We start from the raw sequence: 27,251 nt of genomic DNA on the forward strand, positions 1-27,251 counted from the left end.
ATGCTATAGGGTTACTTGTTTGAGTAGGGGTTGGAGTAGAAGACCTCCAGGGTCCCTTCCAACTCTACTATTCTGATTTAAAGTATGATTGAAGTGTCATGTTTGCTTGCTACATCAAAATCAATATTTTTCTCTGGGAATTCAAAGCAACATACACAGCATTATTCTTCAATTTAATTCCCTTTACAACAACTCTTTTGAGGCTAACAACTAGCCCAAAGTCATCCAGGGACTTTCTGTATTAATTCCACCATTATATAACTGAAATGATACTAAATACTTATCATCTTCCAATTTTTGTAATTGCCTCAAGATTAAGATTAACTTTCCATTTGAAAGTAAATCCTTTTGAGAGTACTAGAATATTATCTTTACAACTAAACCCAGGAAAACTCTTCTGATTAATAAGAAGGCATTGTTTATATATGAATAGGGTTATTTGTACTCATTATTAAAAGTAATTAAATTTTCAGAGTTCAAGGCAACTCAGGTTCCATCAGAGAAATTGAATCAGAGACTTAGCTAGGCAACATTGTGGATTCTGTGAAGACCACACAGAACAAACAATTTCTCTCCCAGGCCAATGAAAAATCTTATCTGGGCACCCTTGACTTCTAAAATTTCAACGAACAGTGACCCCACTTTCAATATACCTTGAATGTCTAACCTTGAATGTAAGAACTCTGTATCTTTTAACATCATAAAAGCTGAAATTCATAGGAAACTAAATTCTACTTCTAAAGTGGGTTTTACTCTTTTTAAATGTTCTGGCAGAATAAGAGCACACATGATGGATATAAGCTATTATTAAAAAACAAGATTTCAGAAAGCAAAGCTAATGGGAAGACCAATGTTAGCTTAAATATGCCTTCAAATTATATATAAGATTAGAAGCAATGAAAAATTGGCTCAATAGTTAATTCCCTGCAATATACATAAAAACATTTCAATTTCACAATTTGAAGGCATTATTTATAAAAATCAAGAGCACCACATTAAAAAATTCACAGTGGAAAGTATAGACCATAAAATAACAGAAAAGGAATCAATTACCAAGAGTTGAGTGCAGCTTTTCACCTGTATCACTATCAATACAGAGATAAGTGAGGCTATCAGTATAGTCTTTGTGTCAACTGAAACTTACTTTTCCAATCAATCCCTGCCTTTAAAAAAAACCATTATAGGTAGTCTTTAACTTTGAACCACTCTTTTAATTATCAAACTTACAATGGCATTAGAAACAGTGACTTATGAGCAGTTCTCACACTTATGACTGTTGCAGCATCCCCACAGCCACCCAATAAAACCCCATCCTGTATTTATGATGGTTGCGGCAACCCAGGGTCCTGGGATTGTCATTTGCAAATAAATGAGGGAAGCCAAATTTGCTTAACAAGTACATGACTCACTTGATTGTAGTGATTCTACAGCTTAACAACCACGGCAAAAGGTCATTAAATAGGACATAACTTACTTAACAATTGCCTTGCTTGGCAGCAGAAATGTTGAGCTCAATTGTGGCTGTAAGTCAAGAACTACCTATATTTGCCTTTTAGACCAGCAAATAAAGCAAACTCTTAAACAGAATTTACACGCATTTGTGAGATTTTTCACTGAATTATAGCACAAATGTTAATAATGCAGTATTTATAGATAAACCATAATGCACCTGCGTTCTCTCTCTCTCTTTGTATATATAATAAGGTGATCTAAAAATATACACGTTCTATTTAACATTCAGTTCACATTCATTTACTGTCTCAAAAGAAATAAACTTCCAATAATCTATAATTCATTCTGCTTTCTTCTACTCATGACATTTAAAAAAATTAGTAACGCAGAATTAGGAAGAAAGGAGTGGCACACCAATATCCTCCTGTTCTTTTTCTCTTATTTCTTCCCTCGGATTACATAGGAGTTAAAATCATACAGGAGCTTTTCTCTTGTAAAAGCAATAATCTCAGAAAAAGAGCCAAGAATATATTTCTAAACTTCACAGCCTAAGGCTATTGTAATTCATAGAATAAACAACCACAACTTAAATGGTAGAAATGGTTGCATTGGAACATTTGAAGTGGTGAGATAAGAAACGTAGTTTACTTCAAAAGTAGGATCATGGCATCGATACGTTTGTGCTAGTCCGCATTTGGAAAACAGGCAATCCTTGGAAAATGACCATTTGGCACTATATACTGTATAAAGATGCTTGAAGGAATATCAAATGACACTTGGTTAAAGTGACTGTTCAAAGTATATTGCCATATATCAAATGATACTTTTTAAAATAACAAAGTATGCTTTGGCTGCTTATTGGTAAAAAGCAGCAGGTGCACATGAATGGAAATACTTTTTCCAAACTCACATATTAAAGTGAGTGCACATATTAAAAAGAATATGTTTATCTAAAGAAGAGAATGGCCATTTGTTCCCATCAGGCCTGCTTACGATTCAGCGCATATCATAAAAATGTGTACTATGTAAATTATTTTAGTTAATACACAGTAGTGTTTCCAGCTTTTTTTTTTAAAAAAATGTTTCCTATGTGGTTCTGAAACACCAACCTTTTTCATTTTGATCCAAACTAATTTTTAAAAAGTTACAATTTTAGTCAGGGTACAAAGTAAATATTACAAAGTAATGCCAAATACTCACTTGCAATTAGACAAGGCAGCTCAACAGATCTTCATATTTAAGAAAATGGTTAGCTAATGCCCAAATATTGGATTCAGAGGAAGTCTCTGTCTCCATAGAGGTCGATAAGCTTTAAGCTCTACATCTGAACTTTCCTGAGGCATCAACATGTTTGTTTTTGGGATAAAAATGGATGATTGACTAGACGTAATTTGTTCTAATAAACATTTTTCGATGATCCATATCAATATCAGTTTCTATATCTATTTCCCTTTGTTCAGAACCTGGACAAATTATCAAAGGCAAAAGCAGCACTTTAATATTCCTCAGCCAGTAAGTTGATTTACAACAACCAACCTGCTTCATAGATCACTGATCCATCTAATCCAGGGGTGTCAAACTCAAGATGTTACGTTGTCATCACGTGACATATAGTGACTTTTTCCCCCTTTGCTCAACGGGGTTGAGCGTGGCTAGTACATGACACATCCGGCCTGTGGGCTGGGAGTTTGACACCCCTGATCTAATCCAATACTTATTGGCAATGGTTAGATTTTTTTTCTCCCTAGCCTTAGCTGGAGATGCTGGAATTAAACTTGGAATCTCCTGCACACAAACCATGTGCTCTTCTACACTGCAGGATATTCCCCCCCCCCCCCCTGCAGATTTTTCGAGGGTTTTTGGCTAATGCATCAGGTCAAAAGAATAAACTGTTTTCTGAAATAATAAGTAGTTTCTCTCTTGTTACACTTTCCAATCTATCTATAAATCTATCTATATATTTAATCAAATACAGTCTTAATGCATTTTAAAATAGACTAGCACAAAATACTTGTAAGACTGGGATGCCATGTTTTAGCACTATATGAAATAAAAATGAAAAGAATATGGCTCATTGTATTAAATACACATCCAGTTTTTGTTCTTTTTTAATTTTTTAGAAGAGGGAAAGGATAGAAATCCTAGGCTAGAACTTTCTGCTATCATTCCATTTTTATTTTTGTTCTAAGAACTGTGTTATTGGATTACACTAAACTAATAAAATACTTCCTCTAAAAGGCTTTAATCTGACACATATAAGTAGAAACGTTTGATGTTTTCTGGTAGACCACATATAAATACTCAAGTTTATTTTCACTAAATTTTGCATTTCTCAAAAAGCTACATCTTAAAAAAACCTTGCAAAGAAAAAAAATAAGAGGCTCTAGAAACAAGAATTTCTCTCATGCCTGCTACTTAACTACACATTGTAAGACTGATTAGTCTAGGATCCATTTTTCAAGTATTTCTGCTATTTATCTGTATGACTATAGCACCTGTATTGCACATTGTTTGAGAAAGATATCATTCTTATGGGAACCAGAATTGTCGTCGGCATCTCACTGACCGAAACCCTGGCAAAATCACTTTTCCTTTCCGATATAAATCCTCCTTGATTCCTGTGTTCATCCTCTGCACCAGCAATTTCTCATAAAGCAAAGGGTGATAAGCCCCCAAGGTACAAGCTGCATCATGGTAATGTTCATGGTAGTGGCAAAGGTCAGTTTGTCGAATGGATGGAATATATTCATACACGTGGACTTCACTGCACATGGACATCATGATGAAAATGCCTAAAAATAAAGTACATATATAACTGTAATTTTGCCACAGAGTGTAATATGCAATTACAATGTCAACTCCCTTTTTCTTTTAATGGCTGCAGATATTATGCAAAAATAAAATTGAACTTTTCTGTTTATAATTCAGTTGGATATCAATACACAAAAAACACTATCTGAATTGTCTCATGTTTAAGAATGTGGCAACATTTGCTGACAGTGAATGCAACTTGTTAACAATTGCTCCTTTTTCTTTCAATATTTTTTTAAAAAATTTATTCATAAAATTAAAATGCAAACTCAAAAAAAGAAAAAAAAGCAAGAATAAAGCAAAGCCAAGACATTAAAAACAACATGTACAAATAGATTGTCTTCCCTAGTTGAATATAAATATATTTCAAGAATAATAACATTTGCTGACAGTGAATACTACTTGTAAACAGCTGCTCCTTTTTGTAGCAGCTCAGCTACTGGACATATCCACTTTCTGACAACTTGCAACTTCGGAAGTGCCCTTCTGATCGGACCTCTGGCCTATCTAGTCCAGTAATCTCTTCTTGGCTAACCAATTGCACAAGGAAGCCCATATCATTCATTCATTCAGAATGTAGGCAATAGTCATTCAATAGAGACTTTTCTGGGACTGTCTCTTTGGAAAATTATGCTTGTGTGCCTCCCCAATTCTTGGCTCTCTTAACCCAGAAAGGCTTGGTTATAATGTTGAGAAAAAAACTGGGATTGCAAGGTTCCATACTCGGAGGAGTCAATTCTTTTTGCTTCTTGGGATGTAACTCTAGATGAATGGATTGACTTCCAAGGCTCTCTTGGTTCCTTCTTATGTTCCAGGAATGATGGCTATGACAGATTAAACACTGTAAAAAGTCCTGCTTAGATAAGAAAGTTGGCTAGAGGATCTCCAAGAACTATCTGAATCTTGCTTTAATTAGTCTTTTCTACCTTATGATGACAATGTTTCAGGGTCAGGTTTTGTTGCCAAGGCTGTAGATTGGCTAAGGCAGGGGTGTCCAACCTTGGCAACTTTAAGACTTGTGGACTTCAACTCCCAGAATTCCTCAGCCAGCTTTGCTGGCTGAGGAATTCTGGGAGTTGAAGTCCACAAGTCTTAAAGTTGCCAAGGTTGGACACCCCTGGGCTAAGGTGTCCTTATTTAGGGAGCAACATGGTAAATCTGAAAATGTCTGGAGGCTGCAGAAAGGCAATTCTTTTGTTTATGGCAGGGGTCCCCAACCACTGGTCCACAGACCGGTACCGGTCCGTGGAACAAATCCTACCGGGCCGCTGGTTTGCTGGGCGCCGCCATCTTGTTTTGATGAAAAAGTGCTTCCGGTGAGCTTTTCCGGGTAGAAAGCTCACCGGAAGCACTTTTTCATCAAAACAAGATGGCGGCGCCCAGCTGATGCCGGTACCGGGCCGCGGCGCCCAGCTGATGCCGGTACCAGGCCGCGGCATAAAAAAGGTTGGGGACCACTGGTTTACGGGGTCTTCTACACTGCAGACTTAAGATGCTTGAATCCCATGTGCAAACTAGCTGGAAATGAAACTGGTTTTTTAAAAAAACGCCTTTCTGGATTTCAATTCTTTCCTTAGCTTTGTAATTAGAACTTCAAAGTGATTTTCTCCTTTTTACTGCATACATCATCATCAAAGCTGTAAGACAAAGTTATGTGGGAGTTATGCACACTCATGTAAATGCTATTAGCTTTGCATTGCTGGAAGAGAAACCAAGGCTCTCCTAGCTACTCTATGTTAAAAATAACATACAGAGGAAAAGCTTCACAAGGAGGTCTTTATGCGCTGAAGGTTCAATCCCAGAAGCCCAAAGTATGAATTCCCAAAGGAATTCTGAAGGCTCTAAAGGCTGGTTCTTTCTCACTGATAGCACAATAATAGACTTGGGCCTCTGACCTTCTTAGTTATCACAAAGTATTTGTTCCGGATGAGAAGAGGAAGAAGAGAGCTGCTTTTCATGGCTCTACTGATATGGACTAAGGTGATTACTGAAATGTTTTGCATCTTGTTCCTATACTGATTAAATATGCAATACAGCAAATGAAAAAGTAGATTTCACCATCACTGGAAGTTGTTAAACGTAGCCACCTGTTAAGCATGCAGATAATCCTGGTTTGGGCTATGAGAGCCTTTCAAAGTATGCCATGTGATTTCTTTATCATGTGTGTGTGTGGCAATTGAATATTTTCAAACCAATTTACCTCTCTCTCAGAAAATATGTATGGAGTGTAGCATAACTAATGTAAGAACTGTTAATTTTCTTGGACGCGAGCTATCCAAACTCTCCCTTTTGCAAAATAGCAAGTAGAAATATAATTTCTAATACTTTAATGCCTACAATACCATATTTGCAAATATTTTAATGCTCATTGCTCAGTGCAGTGGTAACCAAGTGAAATTTTAGTATTTATTTAAAATAATTTATTCCTTTGTTGGAAAAAAATTGTATTGTTCCTGTTCTTCCTGTTCTATAGTTAGCAAAAGAAAATGTTCTAATATTTACATCTAGTAAAGCCATAAAGTTGTTTTCCTTTTAAACTCAAATATGCCATTTTACAATAGATGCAAAAGCTCTGAAATCATAAAAAAAAATAAGTTTTTATAAACATATAGTCTCTAGATAACTAGCAGATAATTTAGCCCTAAAAATAAAAATTGCCAACACTGTGAGTTTAGTGGCTATATAAATTTAATAATAAATAAAAAGAACTTACACATTATAAATGTGTTTTTCTACATATTATAAAAGATACTTTGCTTCCCTTCCAAGCTATGAATGCTGTTACTGCAAAAATTAAAACCAAAACCAAAAAGCAATTTATGCTACAGTGTATGTCAATTTCATACTCATCAGTAACTATTTTTTAAAAAGTTTCTTTAACATCTAGTTCTGCAATCATAGTACTCAGCAATAGACTATTTTACCAGGTAATCATTACGGCTCAAATAAATGAAAACTCAAGAGTAACAGTATATAAAACAAGACATAACTGCTTGTACATACAGTTGTGCTCATAAGTTTACATACCCTGGCAGAATTTATGATTTCTTGGCCCTTTTTCAGAGAATATGAATGATAACACAAAAACTTTTCTTTCACTCATGGTTGGTGTATGGCTGAAGCCATTTATTATCAATCAACTGTATTTACACTTTTTAAATCATAATGACAACAGAATACTTTACTCACACAATTCTGGGTGTAATTAAAAATTACTAGATAGTTTTATGAAAAAAATGTTTTTTTAAGATAGGAAACCAAACATAAAATCATCATTAATATCACTTTCATTTATAACAGTTTACAAGTCTGTCAAGGGTGCTGGGATCTTCATTTTTTTTTATCAACGCTCTATGATGGAATGTTCAAATGTTTTTCTGGCTGCTACCATATCCTGTTTTCCTCCTTTACATCTGCTGGGTGCCTTCGCATGGGAAAGATACCCATCTTTTCTTAATGAATATTATTTTCCCAAACCTCATTTTGCTTTTGAAATATAAACAGAGTACTCTTCAGGGAAAAGAGGGTAAGATTCAGAGTAAGTCGATCACTTTTAGTCCCAGTGATATCAGTAAGAAGCTAGTAATGAATCACTTAAATACAGCTGATATCAGAGCCTACAATGCTGTTAAATTAATCTACACCCAGATAATTGATTTTTAAATTGATATCCTTAACTCTTTTGTGGTCCATTATGCTCAATTGTAGACTGAAGAAAGGGAAATATTGCAATGGATGTGTTAAGCAAAGGCAAAACTCTGTGATCCTCCAGATGTTCTAAATTGTTAACTCCTAGCAGCTGAACTGGGGAAGGATGCTAGGAATTGTGGTTTAGCAACTTCTGTAATGACAAAAATTCCCAGCCTCTATTTAAAGGATAGTATGGGAATCCAGATGGTATTTCCTTAATGTTGAAGGTGTTGGGTTTTTCCCCTCAAATATTTAAAAGAAAATATATCTGAAACTTTTCAAACACTGGTCAGCAATCCTTGCTCCATTCTTTTTAAATATTTTATTTAGTATTTAGTATTTATTTGATTTGTCAATCGCTTACAAGATACAGGTATAAGAATAAATATAGTTTTGAATACATGAGATAGATACTTATAAGAAAAATAAAAAAACAATAGGACAGGGACCGTAGGCACGATTGATGCGCTTATGCACGCCCACTGCAGGCCTCTTAGGAAGGGGGTGAGGTCAATAGTAGACAGTCTAAGGTTAAAGTTTTTGGGGTGTGGGGAAGAAACCAGAGTCAGGTAGAGTATTCCAAACACTGACCACTCTGTTGCTGAAGTTGTATTTTCTGCACTCAAGTTTGGTGTGATTAACCTTGAGTTTGTATCTATTGTGTGCTTTTGTATTGTTATGATTAAAGCTGAAGTATTCATTTGCAGGTAGGACATTGCAATGTATGATTTTAGATACAATATAAATATGGGATTAATGTCAATTGTATTTCATTCTGGTCAAATACACAATAAGTACCAGTAGTAAAAGTCACAAATTTATAATTTTAATTTGTGAATTATATGGGCCCCAAGTTAGAAATTCGTAATAAGAACAACTGAAAACTTCATTGCAATCACTGTACTAGAATTTCTGATCAACAGGAATGAACAGTACTTTAGGACCAAAATAAGAAATGGATTTCAAACATGCATAGGTACCCACAAAGCACCTATCAGAATATTTTAAAGCAGTTGCTTTATGGTGTTTCTGACAGAGCCTGGATTTACATTCCTACTTGTTTGATTTCTTTGTCTCTAAAGTGCTGCAAATCTTTCTGTGTCTGGATTTGTTTAAGGACAAAACCACTTCCCTTCCCTGGATGACACCCAAAGCCTGTGTAATTCAACAGTCGGTTCCCACCAGTGGTAACAGCCAAAAGCCAGATATGAATAGAATAGCTTTCCTCCCACTTGTTGGCATTGAGAGGAACATTGTATCCTGAAGATACATGTGATAGATATACGTATCTATGATAGATAAGAAAAACAGAGAGTTTTCACTTCCATGTTTCTTAGCAGATTTGCAATCAAAACCTTTTTTTTAAACACAGTGATGTCAATATTTTAATCTGGTGCAAATGTGAGCTCAAATTATATATCAATTTATTTCTGAACAGATTGCTAGAATGTATATATCTCTAAATCTCTCAAAAGGCTTCAAGCAGTATTGCCAGCGTTTAGCTATGTTGTGTACTACATCATCTCTCTATTTGTTCACCTTTATCCCACCCCCTTCTAAATTTCGCTAAAGATGTTACCTACTCTGGTAATGAATTGTTTGAAAACCAACCCACAAGTTCAGAGAATGAACCTCCTCCCCTAGAAAAACTGCCAAGAAAGACAAAGACCTCAGGAATTTTAGAAGGTTGCTAAAAAAAAGAGAGTATTTCAATGAAAAATATAAAAATGTGGGAACTAACATATAAACAAAAAAATCTCCAAAATATTTTTGAACTTAAGAAACAGTTTCCAACCTCAAATAGTTATACTAAAAAAATTAACTGACTCCAGGCAGGTGAACCAAAGATAGCATACAGAAATTCTGCATAATAGAGAAGATATTACCTATTTATAAGAATTTTAGTACTAGATGATGAAGTCAAATTATCAGTCTTCATTGCTAGTTTGGAAGGCTACAAGAATTGATGATGTATTTACAGAAATATGCAAGCAACAAAAGAAGAATCAGTAAAGATTCTAACCAAACTATGCCAGCCAATCTGAAGAATGATACAGTGAATAATGGACTGGATAGTTCAGTCTATATACACAAATACCAAAGAAAGCAGACTTGCCTGCAAGCTATCATATGTCCTTAACTTCATATTCTAACAAAATAATGCTTAGGGTGAGGCAATAAAGATTAGATCCCTATGTGATAAAGAGAGAAAACCAAACCATCAAGTTGGTTTGAAAAAGGTCCAGGAACAAGAATCGTTATTGCTGGTGCACTCTGGATAATTGAAAAACCCAAATAATACCAAAAATAAATCAATATGTGCTTAATTACATATAAAAAGGCCTCTGATTGTACTCATCATGTCAAACTTTGAAATATGCTTAGAAAAATGAGAATGCCAGAATATTTCATTGTTCTCTTACAAAACCTATACACTAGACAAGAATCCACAGCCTTGACAGAATAGCAATTGCACTTAGACTTATATACTGCTTCACAGTACTTTACAGCCCTCTCTAAATGGTTTACACAGTCAGCATATTGCCCACAATAATCTGGCTCCTCATTTACTGACCTTGGAAAGATGGAAGGCTGAGTCAATCTTGAAACAGTGAGGAGCGAGCACCTGGCAGTCAGCAGAATTAGTCTGCAATACTGCATTCTAACCACTGCACTACCACGGCACAGATTGGCTTCACGTTGGGAAAAGAGTGAAATAAAGCTGTGTTATTTAATCAACCTATATGCTGAATATATATTGAAAAAAGCAGGATTCAAAGATGATTGTGGGTTTAAAATTAGAGGAAGAAACAATAATCTATTTACGCTATGCTAATGACACTATTAGTGATCTGCAGGCTCTAGTAATGGAAGTCACAGAATACAGTGAGAAAATAAGACTAAGATTAAGTAAAAAGATTACCCAACTAATGGCAAGAGAGCCAGTCTGATGCTGTGGTTAAGGCACCTGGCTAGAAATGGGAAGGCTCATAAATTCTTTGTTTATGCAAATATCACTAAAACATCTTTATGCAAATTTAATTATAATTCCAGCTAGTTAAGCTAAAATATTCCATTAATTCCAAAATGTCAGCAAGCCATAGCTTGAAATACTTTCATATCTAGAGTTAAACTGTGACCTGGTAAGATGATTTATGACTTTAGTCATTATTCATTAATTTTATATTTTATCTTTGTAAAGAAACTAAGTAAAAGCTTCTTCTCTACCATAGATAAAAAGTTGTGGCATACACTTCAATAATAAATGATTTTTTTCAGAAAATCCAGGTGTCCTGAAAAAATTAGGAAACAAGAGTAGTTGAAAAATTAGGAAATAAGAGCAGTTGATATGATTAGTGAATAACATGCTTTCCATCAGTTTCTGTTATTTTTTTTTACCATTTTGATATAGAAGATTTCAACTGATGTAAGTAATTATTTACAAAGACGCAACTCATGAGAAAATCTACCATTGGACATACCTACCAATGAAACCTGAAGAAGGAGGGTTGGGTTGTATTTTCTCTTTAGTATTCTCCTGAATAATATCCCAAAGCTGCCATATAAATTTTGGATGAAGAATATAGAACGGCTGATTTGGATTCTTACTGCGATGCTGTACGTATGGAGTAAACAAGTTGTAGTCTGGATTCTTATACCACTAGCAGGGAAAATTTAAAAAAAAATCTTAGTGTGCTTAGCATACACCAAAAATTATCTAAGCTATCACATTGTCATCTTTGGAAATATGAATGCACCTTGGTATATAGCACAGCAGAAGCAGAATGCTACATCTCTTACTTAAAAATCTATCACTATTTTAATCATTATTAACTACCGGTAGTCCTCACTTAATTACGAGTCACTTAACGACCATTCAAAATAATGCCTGACCTCACCCCCACCCCAGAAGTTGATGGCATTTTGGGCACTTGGTTGAATTTAGGAAAGGATGCAGCCTCCCATAGTCATGTGACTGATTTACAATGTTTTTGCCAGCTTTTGCCTTTTTTTTTTTTTTGTTTGCCATCCATTTTCCAGCAAAAAAAAACCCACCTGTCTTTCATTCAGAATGAGTTAATGACCACATGGTAGCTTAGTAGGATAAACAGAAAACGTTCATAGATGTATGCACGTATGAATCAGATTTTCTTTTTTAAAAAAATGGAAATACACAGAATTCCCAAAAGCTAGATATTTAAAAATGGCTAAGTCCAACTATGTACTGACAGCTCTTTGGGTTAGTCATTTTCTTCTCTTTGGATACATTTCAATGAGGTATGAAAAACAACATTGCTTTTCGATATTTTGAACGTTGAATATCTACACAATTCCTATCATAGATTCAGTCTTGGCAAAAGCGCTGAGGCAAAAAACTGTGAAACTCAATTCTTTTGAATAAAGGAAGTACACAGTGGTGTCAACACAATAATGTATGACTTACCTTATCCAAATTTGAAGAATAAGGAGCCGGATCCCAAGCCACTAAAACAACGTCTTTATACAAGGAGTTATCGACGAAATGATAATTAGGATGAGTAAGAATCTGTTAAATGCAAAGAAACACATATCTACTAAAACATATTCCAAACTTTATTTCCCTTCTATGTTCTTCCCTTCTATTATCTGCCAGTTTAGCTTAAAATTAGCTTTAACCTCCACCCCAATCCTTCTGTCATCAGATTTAAATGCCCCCCTCCCACTTTTGAAAAGAAACTTTAAGTACCCTTGCACACTTGATAATGTAGAACACCAGTGTAGAGAAGGTAAGTGTTTTCTTATCACTTTCAAGGAAGAAAGTAATAAGAGAGAATGGCTCTGCCAAAGAGCATGCTTCTGCCTACATAGAATAAATCAGTTTTTTTTTAAATTTTTCTGTGTAGGTTTCAGTCAGTATTTGTCACTATTAAAATAACGCTAGCTATTGGTGAACCACAACAGCTGGAGATACCTTCGCAACAGTTGCAGCATCCGGCAGTCACATGATTGCTATATGTGTGCTTCACAACCTGCTTCTGACAAGCTGAGTCAAAAAGAAGTGGTAGTCATTGATGCCTCTTTAATGACTGCGGTGATTTGCTTAACTAAAGAAGCAAAAGTGATGCTGTAAGAGCAGCGTGGTCATGTGATGTTTCCTTTAGTGATGTTGTTGCCAATCCCCATTGTGGTTGGTAAGCACTCAAGAGTGGTGAGGTACTGCAGGGATGCTGCAGGCATATAATATTTTCCAAGAAGTATTTAAGAAATAATTATGGCCTGAGGAGTGGGGAATTTATTAGCTGCAAGTCACAGTTAAGAAATATAAAATTCAAAATGTATACAAAAAGAAGTTTGTTTTGAAGTGAATAATGTACCTGCCACAAGAGGGTGCTACAGGCTTTTAAAAAGGAGTATTTGTTCTGTTTGGCCATGAATCTCTAATCACTTGCAGCTCTTAGCTTCATTCCACTCCCTAAAACTTTGCTGGTTTATGTCATCTCTGTTTTATCTAGTTCCCATGAGTTCTTATGGTGTAACAGTCTGAATATTTAATGCCAGTACCGTATGTACTAAAATCTATATCCATTCTATCCAATTTCCACATCCCATGACATTTTTAAATCTCAAAAATGTAGGTTTACTTCTGCACAAAATATCTAATTAATTTAAAATATCTTTCTCCAAACCATTTTTGCATGCATTTTTAAAGATAAGAATTACATATCTGGAAAATTATACAATCCAAAAGATCTGCCCTGATTATTAGCCTACGAACCATAAATTTATCCATTTAAAATGCAGGAAAAAATGAAGTTGTCTACTTAAGATGCAATTTATAAAGAATGAAAGGGATAGACAAATCAACAAAGCCACTGAGTCTGGCTTTCCTGTTTATTTTCCTCTTCTGTCTTTTTATGTGATCCCTAGGATACAAATTATATTTTACCCCCCTATATTATGAAGCTGGAAGTTTATTATTTACAATCCAAGGTAACATAATTTTACACTGAAGCTAATAGATATGCTGGTTTATGATTATCAACTATCTAAGCGCAGCAATCCATTTTTGATTAATAAATATGAGTTTACTCGAACAGTAGAACCTAATAACTTAAATGATACATTTTAAAATTATGTTGTAGACTGGTTAAAAAATTCTGTTGAGCATGTGGATGGAGATAAATACATGTAAAAATTTCAAAATGTATTTATTAAGTTTCATATTGCTTATATCTTCTAGAAAATAATATATATGTATGGATCTTCAACAGATTTACCTGGGAATTAATGATGCGCATTGTAGTTTTATTTCCAACATCTTTTTCATAACCTTTTGTTGGAGCTGAATTGAATCGCAGAACTGCATCATGAGAATCTAGTGTGAAAAAAGTTACATTTATTTGGGTTGTTATACCTGTGCAATCATACAGATGCTTACTCAAAAGTAGATTCCACTGTATTTTAAATGAATATATGCTTGATTATGGAAATTTTTTCTACTATATTCTCATTTTTTTCTTTTAACGACCCTGTAATCCCTTGCATTTAGGATGGAGTTGAGGTGACTGAATACAGCTGAGCATTTACTGGCCAGGTGCCTTTCCTGACACCTATATGGAGCTCACAGCAGGTATGTTCTCTTTGTGACCAGAGAGAGAAATATCTACTGCCACCTAGGATCGAACTCATAGTCACTTGACTGTGAGGCTGCACATCTAGGCCACCACACCACTCATTTTCTATTATATTCTACTATAATATTTCACCCAAAGAACAGTCTAAACCAAGACAAATATTTAAACTTTTAAAATTAGTATGGAAATGTGTGCAGTCCACGTGAATAGAAATGTCATTAAGCTTTTAAAATTAGAACAGAAACATTAATACTCCATGTAAATATGGTTCTATTGTCGTATGTTTTTACAGAGACAATAAATGCAAATACCTAGTTGCAGAACTAGTTACACTTATTTCCTTTTTCACTATTGTTTTAAATAAGGTACTAATGTTTATATACTTTGGATATTTTATGTATTTTGCATATTTATCTTCAAATACATTTTGCTGTATCTTGGATTACTATGCCAACATTTAAATTATGAGAGAGTGTGAATATACCCCGGCAATGTTTATTTCCTCATCAGACACAGTTCAGTTATTCATACAACATTTTGCCATTCTGCTGTGAAACAATTCTATACTGCATTGATAAGCCTTGGAATTCTGTATTGTATGTATTGGCTAGATTGGGTAGTATCTGAAAATTCTGTAGTAGTAGGAAAGATTGAAGGAAAGAGAAGATGACATGCAGCAGGAAGCTGGGTTGCCTTGATTGCAACAATAATGGGTGCATCATCAGATCTAAAAGACCATGCTGGGATCAGATTCTCCTTGAGATAAATCAGTGTGATCACCAAGGGTTTTCAATGGCTTGATGACACCTGATCAATGTAATGTAGCTATCAGAAGGGAGACAAGAAGAGAAAGAGTCAAAGTCAGGACAATAGTCAGGTAGTAGGGATAGAACTGATGTTTTTGGTTTCTTGCCTGGATTACTTTGAAGGGCTTATAGTTCCATTGTGAGAAAGAAGGAGTTTTTTTTTTAAAAAAAAACTTTTTGTTCTATCATCATGCTGTCTCATTCATGGCATTTTATAGGAGGTCCAAATGCTAGAATTTTCTTCTTCTATGCCTTTTCTTTCATGTTTTGTCACCTATCATTCATCTTTTCCTCTCCCACAAAAAGTGAGAAAAAAGTAGATTAGTAAAGTAGGGGGCATTTTCTTATAAATACCAACATAAATATGGTACAAAATTGAATATCAAAACTGTAAGGTTTGAACCTGGCTGTGACAGCAAGATCCCCATGAGATCTGATGTGATATAAAGCAGGATACCTTCAATAAGCAATAAAAATAAAGTGAGCATTAGCAGAAGGAACATATGTACGGGTAGGAAGATAAAATATACATGCACTAAGAAATAAAACATTTGTCTTTTTCCTCTATGCATTCCTTTCTCAGTAAACAAAGGAGAAAAGAAATGAACAGTGGCCTCAATGCAAAAGACAAGAAAGAATTAAAGCTGAGCCAGCAAAGGAATAAAAGGGGTAATAATTTGTGAAGAAAAGAGAAATATGAAAGAAGTGAGTATTGCATGGATTGCCATTAGAAGAATCCGTCTCAAATATTTTGCAGCTTATCTCATTATTTGCTATCACAAATGTGCTTTAAACATCTGAAACATGGCAGATAAAATTATATGTACTACTATTATTATTATTGCTGTCATCATCAGCTTGGAGGTATATAAATGAAACTCTCCAGAGCAGGTAATAAGGAATGAAACATTAGGTCTGGAATGACAGAACACTATTTTAAGAGGTGGTGGGGGGCGGGCAGTCAAGTGGACTATGGGGTGGTGATGGAAGGAAAAGAATAATGACAATGTCACTTTCTATAAAAGAAGGAACGTTAGGACCAGAGGTGGTTCAGCAGGTTCTGACCAGTTCTGGAGAACTGGTAGCAGAAATTTTGAGTAGTTCGGAGAACCGGCAAATACCACCTCTGACTGGAGATTTTACAGAATCCTTCCCCTGCCACACCCACCAAGCCACACCCACAGAACCGGAATTAAAAAAGTTAATCCCACCATTGGTTAGGACTCTACCAAAACAGAAGAAGAGAACAGAATAATATGTGTTTCCATGAATTAGATATGATAGTGTGAGTTTCATAACTAAAGTTTGTTTGCAAAATTATCGTTGCTTCATATATACACATACACTGCTCAAAAAAATAAAGGGAACACAAAAATAAGACATCCTAGATCTGAATGAATGAAATATTCTTATTAAATACTTTGTTCATTACATAGTTGAATGTGCTGACAACAAAATCACACAAAAATTATCAAGGGAAATCAAATTTAGCAACCCATGGAGGTCTGGATTTGGAGTTACACTCAAAATTAAAGTGAAAAAAAAAAAAAAAAACACTACAGGCTGATCCAACTTTGATGTAATGTCCTTAAAACAAGTCAAAATGAGGCTCAGTAGTGTGTGTGGCCTCCACGTTCCTGTATGACCTCCCTACAATGCCTGGGCATGCTCCTGATGAGGTACTGGATGGTCTCCTAAAGGATCTCCTCCCACACCTGGACTAAAGCACCCCCCAACTCCTGGACAGTCTGTGGTGCAATGTGGCGTTGGTGGATGGAGCGAGGCATGATGTTCCAGATGTGCTCAATTGGATTCAGGTCTGGGGAACGGGCGGGCCAGTCCATAGCATCAATGCCTTAGTCTTGCAGGAACTGCTGACACACTCCAGCCATATCAGGTCTAGCATTGTCGTGCATTAGGAGGAACCCAGGGCCAACCGCACCAGCATATGGTCTCACAAAGGGTCTGAGGATCTCATTTCAGTACCTAATGGCAGTCAGGCTACCTCTGGCAAGCACATAGAGGGCTGTGCGGCCCCCTAAAGAAATGCCACCCCACACCATTACTGACCCACTGTCAAACCGGTCATGCTGGAGAATGTTGCAGGCAGCAGAACGCTCTCCATGGTGTCTCCAGATCCTGTCACGTCTGTCACATGTGCTCAGTGTGAACCTGCTTTCATCTGTGAAGAGCACAGGGAGCCAGTGGTGAATTTGCCAATCTTGGTAATCTCTGGCAAATGCCAAACGTCCTGCACGGTGTTGGGCTGTAAACACAACCCCCACCTGTGGACGTCGGGTCCTCATACCACCCTCATGGAGTCTGTTTCTGACCGTTTGAGCAGCCACATGCACATTTGTGGCCTGCTGGAGGTCATTTTGCAGGGCTCTGGCAGTGCTCCTCCTGTCCCTCCTTGCACAAAGGCGGAGGTGGCGGTCCTGATGCTGGGTTGTTGCCCTCCTACAGCCTCCTCCACGTCTCCTGATGTACTGGCCTGTCTCCTGGTAGCGTCTCCATGCTCTGGACACTACGCTGACAGACACAGCAAACCTTCTTGCCACAGCTCGTATTGATGTGCCATCCTGGATGAGTTGCACTAGCTGAGCCACTTGTGTGGGTTGTAGACTCCGTCTCATGCTACCACTAGAGTGAAAGCACCGCCAGCATTCAAAAGTGACCAAACCATCAGCCAGAAAGCATAGGAACTGAGAAGTGGTCTGTGGTCACCACCTGCAGAACCACTCCTTTATTGGGGATGTCTTGCTAACTGCCTATGCTTTCCACCTGTTGTCTATTCCATTTGCACAACAGCATGTGAAATTGATTGTCAATCAGTGTTGCTACCCAAGTGGACAGTTTGATTTCACAGAAGTGTGATTGACTTGGAGTTACATTGTATTGTTTAAGTGTTCCCTTTATTTTTTTGAGCAGTGTATTTAGCTCATGATAAGTGCAACAGGAAAATCTGAGAGAGAGGGAGCTTTGTGTAGCCACAGATCCCATAAGAAGCCAAACAGGCATAGTAAAATAACTACGGAAATAGAACACATGTATTCCACAGTGAATACATGCAATTGTAATAACAGGAAAATAACCACATCAAGATATACACTTCCAATCATATTTATTTTAGATTAAGACTAGGTGTTATCCATACTATTCCTATTTCTCAGATATTACTATGGTTAAGCCTTTATTAGAAATATATTTACTAGATCTAGTCCTCGATTTTCCATCATTCATTTAGTGACAGTTCAAATTTATGATGCCACTGAAAAAAGTGACTTACAACTCAAGTTGATCACCATTGCAGAATCCCCAGTAATGTGATCAAAATTCGAATGTTGGTAACAGGCATGTATGAGCCAGATTCACGTAACGACTACATGATTCACTTAACAACCACAGTGATTTGCTTGTAGCAAAAAAGGTTTCAAAATTGGGTACAACTCACTTAATAAACTTTAGCAATGAAAATTCTGTTCTCAATTGTAGTCGTAAGCTGAGAACTGCAGTATCTGTAATTTTACTAAATTAATAGGAAAGAAATTGCTATTGAAGTTGTGTCGGAATGTTCTGTTTTCATACTAAATGATCTCTTCTGTAGTTTGCAGCCTCTCTGATCCCCATGTTTCAAAAACATCTCAGAGAAAGGCATTATGAGGCAACTCCCTGCATGGGGATTCCTCAGATCAAGTAGGGCGGGGACCCAGAGTGATAAGAGAGATACAGGATGATATGCAGTACCTTCCACTGCTTCACAAAAATGGACAAATCTCATAAGCATAAATAAATAATAAATTAATGTGCATCTGAGAGTAAGATACCAAATAGAAGGGTTCCCCCCACCCCCAAGGAAGAAAACTTTCAGGAAATAGGAAGAATTTTTTTCAGCCAAATATTATTCAAGACAGTCTCTTCCATATGCAAGCTGGTATCTTTATTTGCATACATGTATATGGTATTCAGCTTTGTTCGGGTATTTTCCCACGTCATTGTAGTTGTGCTTTTAAAGTTGTAGCAACGTTTCGGCAGAATCTTATCTGCCATCATCAGGCTTCTGTATTGTTTTCGTCTGTGAGTCAGACTATCACAGCCGTTTCAGTTGTGATAGTCTGACTCACAGACGAACACAATACAGAAGCCTGATGATGGCAGATGAGATTCTGCCGAAACGTGCTACAACTTTAAAAGCACAACTACAATGACGTGGAAAATACCCGAACAAAGCTGAATACCATACATGTAATACCCAGCAAAACTTAAGAAAACAAATATATATGTGTGTGTGTGTGTGTGTGTGTGTGTGTGTGTGTGTGTGTATATATATATATATATATATATATATATATATATATATACACACACACATATACACACACACACACACACACACATAATGAATATTTCAAAGAGAGGGAAATGTGTATCACCCCAGAGTCAAGAGAAACATTTTCAATAAAGGGTGAGTCACAATATAGTGAGCATACTGAATAGAAAGAAAGATTCCAGGAAGGTTATGCTTGATACAAAACTGTTAATTCTGTTTAAATGACAAAGGTTAGTGGAAAAGTAGTACATATATTTATAAAATAAAATCTATTAACTTGAATTGTTTTATTTTGTCCTACTGTGAGAGAAGGGGAAAATGGTTAAGCTATTTTACAACAGAAGTTTTCAAACCAGTTAGGACTTCGACTTTCAGTGTTAGGCTAGCATAGCTCTTATGCTGAGCAGAGATGCCTATTGAAGTAACTGGATAACAATAGCACTTTCAATGCTCACAAACATTTTAGTTTTTGAGAAAAGAATAATAAGTAATAAGATAAAAAAGGATAGTTATCAAAAAATAATAAAAACATATTTAAGTAAATAGAACAACTTAGTATTTGTGAGAGTTAATAACAGAGAAATAACCTAGAAATAAGGGGAAATTTTCTGACAGTGATACCAATCAACCAATTCTTGCCTTCAGAAGTTGTGGGAGTGTCATCACTGGAGGCTTTCAGGAAGAGATTGGACTGCCATTTGTCAGAAATGGTGTAGGGTCTCCTGCTTGGGCGGGGGTTTGGCCTAGATGACCCACAAGGTCCCTTCCAACTCTTTTAATCTGATATAATCTTCTATCTCTCTGTCTTAAAGAACATGTAGTGAGGGATGAATGGAAAACTGTCTGTACCACATGGTTTAGAGAAATTCAAATTTTGCATACTTCTTAGTGGATTCAGACATGGACTTGCATTATCCTCAAAGAAAAGTGTTTATATTTTAGTTCTGCATAATTTATTTTGCACTTGTAAAGAGTATTTTTCATGTTTGAAGTACAGGATAAAGTGTCTTACTGACGTTACACATGAAATGTTGCTTAAGAGTTTTGTCTTGTAGATGTCAAGAGAAAACATCTTTCTGTGGCCACATGAGTTTATTAGTCAGGAGGAATTCATTACTTTTTCATCTCTCTACTTCTGATGTTAGCTAATTAACATTTTTTCAACACTTAGTTTTCTACAAAAAAATAAGATACAATTCAGTAAAAATAAATCCAACCAAACCCAGTGATTTTGAAAATTGGAGACGAGTACCAAAATGGAGGGGAAGGGAGGCAGTTTTTGTTACTTTAGATGTTTATCATTACTGTACGATATGATACAAAGATTATTAAATTATATTTAGAAAAAACTGTGCGGGAGAGGAAAATTAAAGAAAAGGGCGAAGCAAGTGATTCTGCCTATTACAGGCTTTAATTTAAGCACCCCAATTCTTGGATTCCTTATTGGGAGAACCAAAGGTAGAGTGTCTCAAAGGTGTTTTTTTTTTCTTGAAAAGGTCTTTCCTTGAGAAAGAAGAAGAAAACATTTTGCTTCTCATCTAAGAAGCTTAATCAGTTCCGATGGCAGGGATGAAGCTTCTTGGATGAGAAGTGAAACATTTTCTTCTACCTCCTCAAGGAAAAAACGGTTCAGTTGCCTCTTGAAGAAAAATGCACCTTTGAAACAACTATGACCTGGATGACTGAGAATCTCTACAGACAAAAGTAGAGTGCCATCCTAAAAATTAAGTTCCAGAAAGTGTTGGCTCATGCTAGATTTTTTTGCACTGGAAAATTCAACAATGTGGAAATCTAACTTCACTAAAGCAAACAGTTCAAATTTATGTTCATAGGAATTTATAAATTAATTAAAAAATACTACACGTTTATATTACTATCAAATGTTCTTAAGACTATAAGAACAGCACTGCTGTTCTTCATCACCTTGGATTGCTTTAAAATTTATAATTATGAACAACAGGTCAATTGGTGCCTATTGATCTGGAGAACTATAAGGCTGTCCAATGATTTATCAATAGCAAAAAAGAGAGCATGCCATCATCTATCTTTCCAAGGAGAGAGATCTGGAGGGCCATTCTGTAAAATAGGATACTAGACTATAAGGTCATAATCTGTTCATAACACTGCTACTTATAAGAGTTAAAAATGCTGAAAAAAATTCAAATTTCTTTTAATAACCTTTGAATGCATTATTCCCTGACCAATACATTAACCAAGCAAAACATGTTGAATCATCTTTTGGAATATATTATATTGTGAATTGTTAAAACAAGAACATGGAGACTATAAGATGAAGTCAAAAGACCAACTGACTGAGAAACTTTTCAATGGTTCTCATTTGTATAGTTGACAGAAAGATAACAGTTTAAAGTATAGTTTAAAGAAGATAACAGGACATTTGGAATTGAAGAACATAAGGCAGAATTTGAAACTGAATTATGTGATAATGTAATTACTAAAACATATAAGTTTTTATTTACATTTGAGACAGAAAAAAAGCGAAAGAGAATACGAGAAAATGGCTAAAATCTGTGGTTATTTTATACTAAAGAATAAATGGAAAATGAAAGGACTGAAATTTACATTACAATTTAAAAGAGAACTTTTATAACTTTCTTTTTTAAGTATATTATATGGAGAGAAATGACTATTTTGTTCATGACTCAAATTCATGTACTGACATTTAATGATAACAGAATAGCTAACAAATTGCTGTATTAACACTAATCACAATGGATATATTATATTTACTGATACTTTTATTGTAATTTCATATAGAGGGTTAAAAACTATTTAACCTTAATGTCCTTTCATACTTTCAAATGATTCACTTGTCTAGGAACACCACTGCCTGGGGTCTCCAGATGTTGCTGTTCTTTAATATCTGACAGCTCCAAATCAACCAATGGTAAAGAATGCTGATAGTTACCATTCAACATCTGGTGTGAAGGAAGGTTAAATGTATGATTTAGCCTTTACATAAAATCTGTTACTATAGTTAATTCATTGTTTAACTTTTCTGCATCCATATAGTAATGGAATTTTGCCCTAATTGACATTGCAGTGCCGCTTGTGATTAAATATATGATGTATCCAAAGCCGAGTCTCACTGACTCCTATACTAGTTTACTGAAATGTTACAGCTGTTTATAATGTAATGGAATTTTGCCTGTGTATAAATCTCTCCAATCTTAATGAAGTTTTAAATGTGGTATTTCTATTTAAATTGAATCATTATTTGATAAGGAAAAAAGAAAACTAAAATAAATGAGAACTCTTGTTTCATACTTTTATATAATCAAAAATATTATAAACTGAGTACTTAACTTTGCTTGATAACATTTCCACTTGAAATACATAAATCTGTAAAGACCAGTATGTTTATCTTATTTCTAACCACTTAGCAAAATATGCTCCAAATTGCATTTGTCCTAATATAAATATTTTGTAAACCTTAACCCTTAATATATTTGTTGAATATAGATTTTTAAATTTGTGTTATATATATTTAAAAATTTAGAAAAATGCAATATACATTGTTTCTATACTGATTCAGGTCATATCAGTAATATGGATTGATATTAAAAACAAAATGTACTAATTTCTTCTCCAAACACATTGTTCCAAAGGTGCTTTTCAACTGGACTTTCTTTGTGTTTTCCTTAAAGATGTTTTGCTTCTCATCCAAGAAGTTTCTTCAGTTCAGAACTGAAGAACCTTCTTGGATGAGAAGCAAAATGTCATCAAGGAACAAACCAAGTCCAGTTGCATTTTGAAAAGTACCTTTAGAATAACCATGACCTGGATGACTGAGAATCTCCACAAACCTCCAAATACATTGGTTCACAAAAGTGGGTGTTTTTTTTGTGGGGGGGGGGGGAGGAATTGATAGAAAAGATCATATAAAAAGGAGAAACTAAGTGTTGAAAGAAAAAAGAAACCTCTTCTCATAATACTTATAATTTGTTGCCTTCACATGGAGGCAATGCATATTACTACTCAATTCAGAGGAAGTATGCCTTTGCTATGGTATCATTTCTGGAGAACAGCAATATGGGAAGATTGCTACGAAATGCTGTTCTGTTTAATTCCAGAAAAAGAATACGGTTGCCTCTATGCAAAACAGGATGCCTTCTTACAAGCTTTGGTCTAACCCACTGCTTCTTTTACCTTACCTTATAAGGTCAAAGAGTATAGAAATAGCCCACATGTGGTTATTTGGATTCTAGCTACATATCAGCATTCAAATAAGTTAAATACCCACCTATTTCATGCCCCAGAGAAGAGTTCAGTATGGCACCAGCAGACATAACGACAGCACAGCTTCCAAATCCACGAGGATATAATTTGTTCAGTGAAGTTTGAGGGACATGTTTTTTCCAACCAAGGACTGAAAAGGGAGCTTCCTCACCATCAATGGTTCTGATGTTTACACGCGCTTTGAGCTCGCAGAAGAGCTGTTCTGAAGTCAGTTGGGAGTTTTGCTTCCCTCTGAACTTCACCCCATGCTTATTGGCATTCAAGTAATCTTTCATTGCTTTCTGAAGGCGAGGATTCAGCATGTTGGAGGAGACATCCCCCCTCCAAAGCCTGAACAGGAATGATTTTGACATTGTGGAATACATTTCATTCCATTCATGGGACCCTTCAACCAGTTCTGTTCCTCTGTGATTTATGTGCCTTTTCTTTATCTTCTTTTGAGGGAACCAAGCGTTCTGCAAAATATTCCTCTTCTGAATCTCCCCCTGTGCAGAGTTTAATTTCACTATTCGCTGAACATTATTTGATAACTGAGGCTGACCAGCAGCAAATAAATAATCACTGTCCCTCTGATGAAAATTGCTTTTGGATTTCCTTCTTAACTGAGAAGGAAAAAATTCTTCACTTTCAAAACTATTATCTAAGCCAGTCCACTTTTTAATATTCCCAGTCTCTGACTTAAATGAATCTAAGACGTCTCTGTTGAAGAGCATCTCATTGACTGCTTCGGAGAAGGGTGGGTCATGAATTGCTCCCATGATAACCCTGTGTTTGCCTTGAATAGGTAGGAGTCTTTTAGTCTCAACATATGAGAAGGAACTCGGAGCTGCATCAGTGGTGTTGCTATCTGTGAAATATATGAAGATAAATAGGAACAGGAGGCCCCAGGCAAATATTCCAAACAGCATAACTTGTTTCCATTGTTTCAGGTTGGGTTTCATGGCAATGTTTGTGACAATGCCTCTGTGCCTTAAGGGTTTTATGAAAAGAAGAAATAAGACCTGGAAAAAATATATAGTTATTAATGAAACTCTTGAAATATTCACAGGTTAGCAAAGAAGCAATCTATTTTTCAGAAAAATAAGAATTCTAAATGTGATGATTCTGAACAACTTATACTAATACCATGCTACTCTTATTGTAAGATAGACTGCGTTTGGTCACATAATTTGTAATATAACCATCATTCCCCAGTAAAATGTAATTTTATGCCATAAAATTTGTATGTAATAAAATGAGGGTGGGATCTTTATTTCTTGGATTTTTAATGTTGTAAGGCTCTGAGAGTCATGAGGTGTGAGTCAGCCAGCCACATAAATTTGTTTAATCATTAAATAATTATTAAATTATGCTACAGGTTAGAGTGAACCTTTTGACATCTGTCAATTTGTCCAGATAGAAAATTACTACCTTTTTTTTTACTGAGGACTATTTTGTTTAATCCAATTCTCAAAAACATAAAGGATCCTCTCATACAAGGAATGACAGAGAACTTTAAAACGCCTTGTGCTAATTCTGAAACACATTCAACACCTACATAATCAGACAGTATTGCATTCAGGAGGATTTTAATTAACAATTATTTTGTAAAACCAATCAGGATAATCTATAGTTATAAAATATATTTAGTGGGGAAAGGGAAATAAAAATGTAAATATAGGAACACACACACACACACACACACACACACATAAGGGTGGGATTCAAAAATTTTAACAACAGGTGCTATGGGTGTGGCTTAGTTGGTGGGCGTGGCTTGATGGTTATGTGACTGGGTGGACGTGGCTTCACTAAGGTGGTTATGTTATTGGCTGGGTGTGGCTAACTCAAAATCACTCACATCAAGGCATGCATTTTCTTGCCTAGTCTCACGTGACTGTGGGGATGCTGCAACAGCGGTCAAGTGTGAAAATGGTCATAAGTCACTTTTTTCAGTGCCATTGTAACTTTGAAGAGACAGGAAGTCTAGTCCTGCCAAGAATGTAATAAGGATTAACGGAGAGGCAATTTCTGTAAGCAACACCAGAATGTTTCCTTCCTGCCTTCCTTACAGGATTAGGCCAGTAATTTCTTCTAACAACCGGTTCTTTGAACTGCTTAGAATGTTAACAACCAGTTCTAGTGAATAGGTGTAAACTGGTAGAATCCCACCCCTGCATATATATGTATATATTTCCAAAAATATAAAAATGGTCAAATCTAGTTAAACTAGATATTATTTCCTTTAATACAGTTTGGGGGCAGGGCTTGGTACATATTCACTGCAGAAAGAATGGTTGGAGTAAGATTATATGGGCATTGGTTTGGATGCTCATTAATTTCTCTTGAATGTCTATCCTATTTTATACAGTACATTGGATGAGAGTTAAATAAAGTGAAAGCCAATTTCTCAGGGGACCTTGGTGCTTTACTGAATTGAAGACAATGCTCTGTATATGATGCCCCGAGTCTAGCCAACAGCCAGAAGTTATCTAGTAGACTAAATCTATTACCCTAAAGACCTCTGCTGGAATTGTACAGGAATGGTCTTGTGTCCTCAATTCTTGTTTTGTTATCAATGGGGGATGTCCTTTAGGGAAAGCTGAATTTCATCTATTCAGCATTGGTGATTTTAGGGGACACCGCTGTGCCATAACTAAACCATTGCCAATAAACTAGTGCAAAGACACACAGCTTCTAGTAAAATAAAATTGTTTTACTCAAAAGTAAAAAAGACATGTAATACAATTTATGCATATTTACTATGTAATGGATTTTGTATAATTGATTGAGACTTTATTTCAGGTGCTAAAGATCTGGAACAAACTAAAACATGCTAATGGGAATTTAATGTACTGATATACTGTATCATGAGAGGATTATCAATGCAATTTAATACATTAGCTCAAATTTTGTACAGATTCAAGACAAGTATAGACCTGACATGTAATATTTAAACATTTGCTGGGCACTTAAGTTTTCTACATAATCATGTGCTGTTATCTATTCCTTCTACATACCTATTTTTGAAATGTGAGAATAAGATGGCTTTTTTATCTTACAACAACACTGAAAAGTTGTGAAGCAATCTTATTGAACAATTAAAAGCTCTATATAAATAGTACAATTAATGATATTACTTGCACTTAAATTGCAATATAGCAAAGTCACATGACAGTTAAGAGTCACAGAACTGATCATACAGGTCAGTATTTACAAAGAGCATTCTCTGTTGAAAAAGGTCCTGAAGAAGTCTTATTTTTCCTTTGATCATTTACAAATAGCTGAGTGTAGCCTCTGTGCTAACTC

At 35.6% G+C, this 27,251-nt stretch overlaps 1 protein-coding gene across 1 annotated transcript in view; it reads right to left on the reverse strand.

Moving 5' to 3' along the window:
• Positions 1–898: 898 nt before the first annotated feature.
• Positions 899–27,251, reverse strand: part of ST6GAL2 (ST6 beta-galactoside alpha-2,6-sialyltransferase 2) — a 64,881-nt gene continuing 38,528 nt past the window's right edge. The window contains exons 2-6 of the mRNA XM_087967194.1: positions 23,968–24,964; positions 14,211–14,308; positions 12,398–12,499; positions 11,440–11,614; positions 899–4,244 (exon numbers count right to left, since the gene is read on the reverse strand). Of these exons, the coding sequence (XP_087823320.1) occupies positions 3,982–4,244; positions 11,440–11,614; positions 12,398–12,499; positions 14,211–14,308; positions 23,968–24,904 (1,575 nt within the window). The 5' untranslated portion in view covers positions 24,905–24,964 and the 3' untranslated portion in view covers positions 899–3,981. The remainder of the gene's footprint in view (positions 4,245–11,439; positions 11,615–12,397; positions 12,500–14,210; positions 14,309–23,967; positions 24,965–27,251) is intronic.

The sequence above is a fragment of the Notechis scutatus genome, chromosome 5 (assembly GCF_049901735.1).
Source record: "Notechis scutatus isolate UNSWTSFEM ecotype Mainland chromosome 5, rNotScu1.2, whole genome shotgun sequence".
Classification (NCBI taxonomy): domain Eukaryota; kingdom Metazoa; phylum Chordata; class Lepidosauria; order Squamata; family Elapidae; genus Notechis; species Notechis scutatus.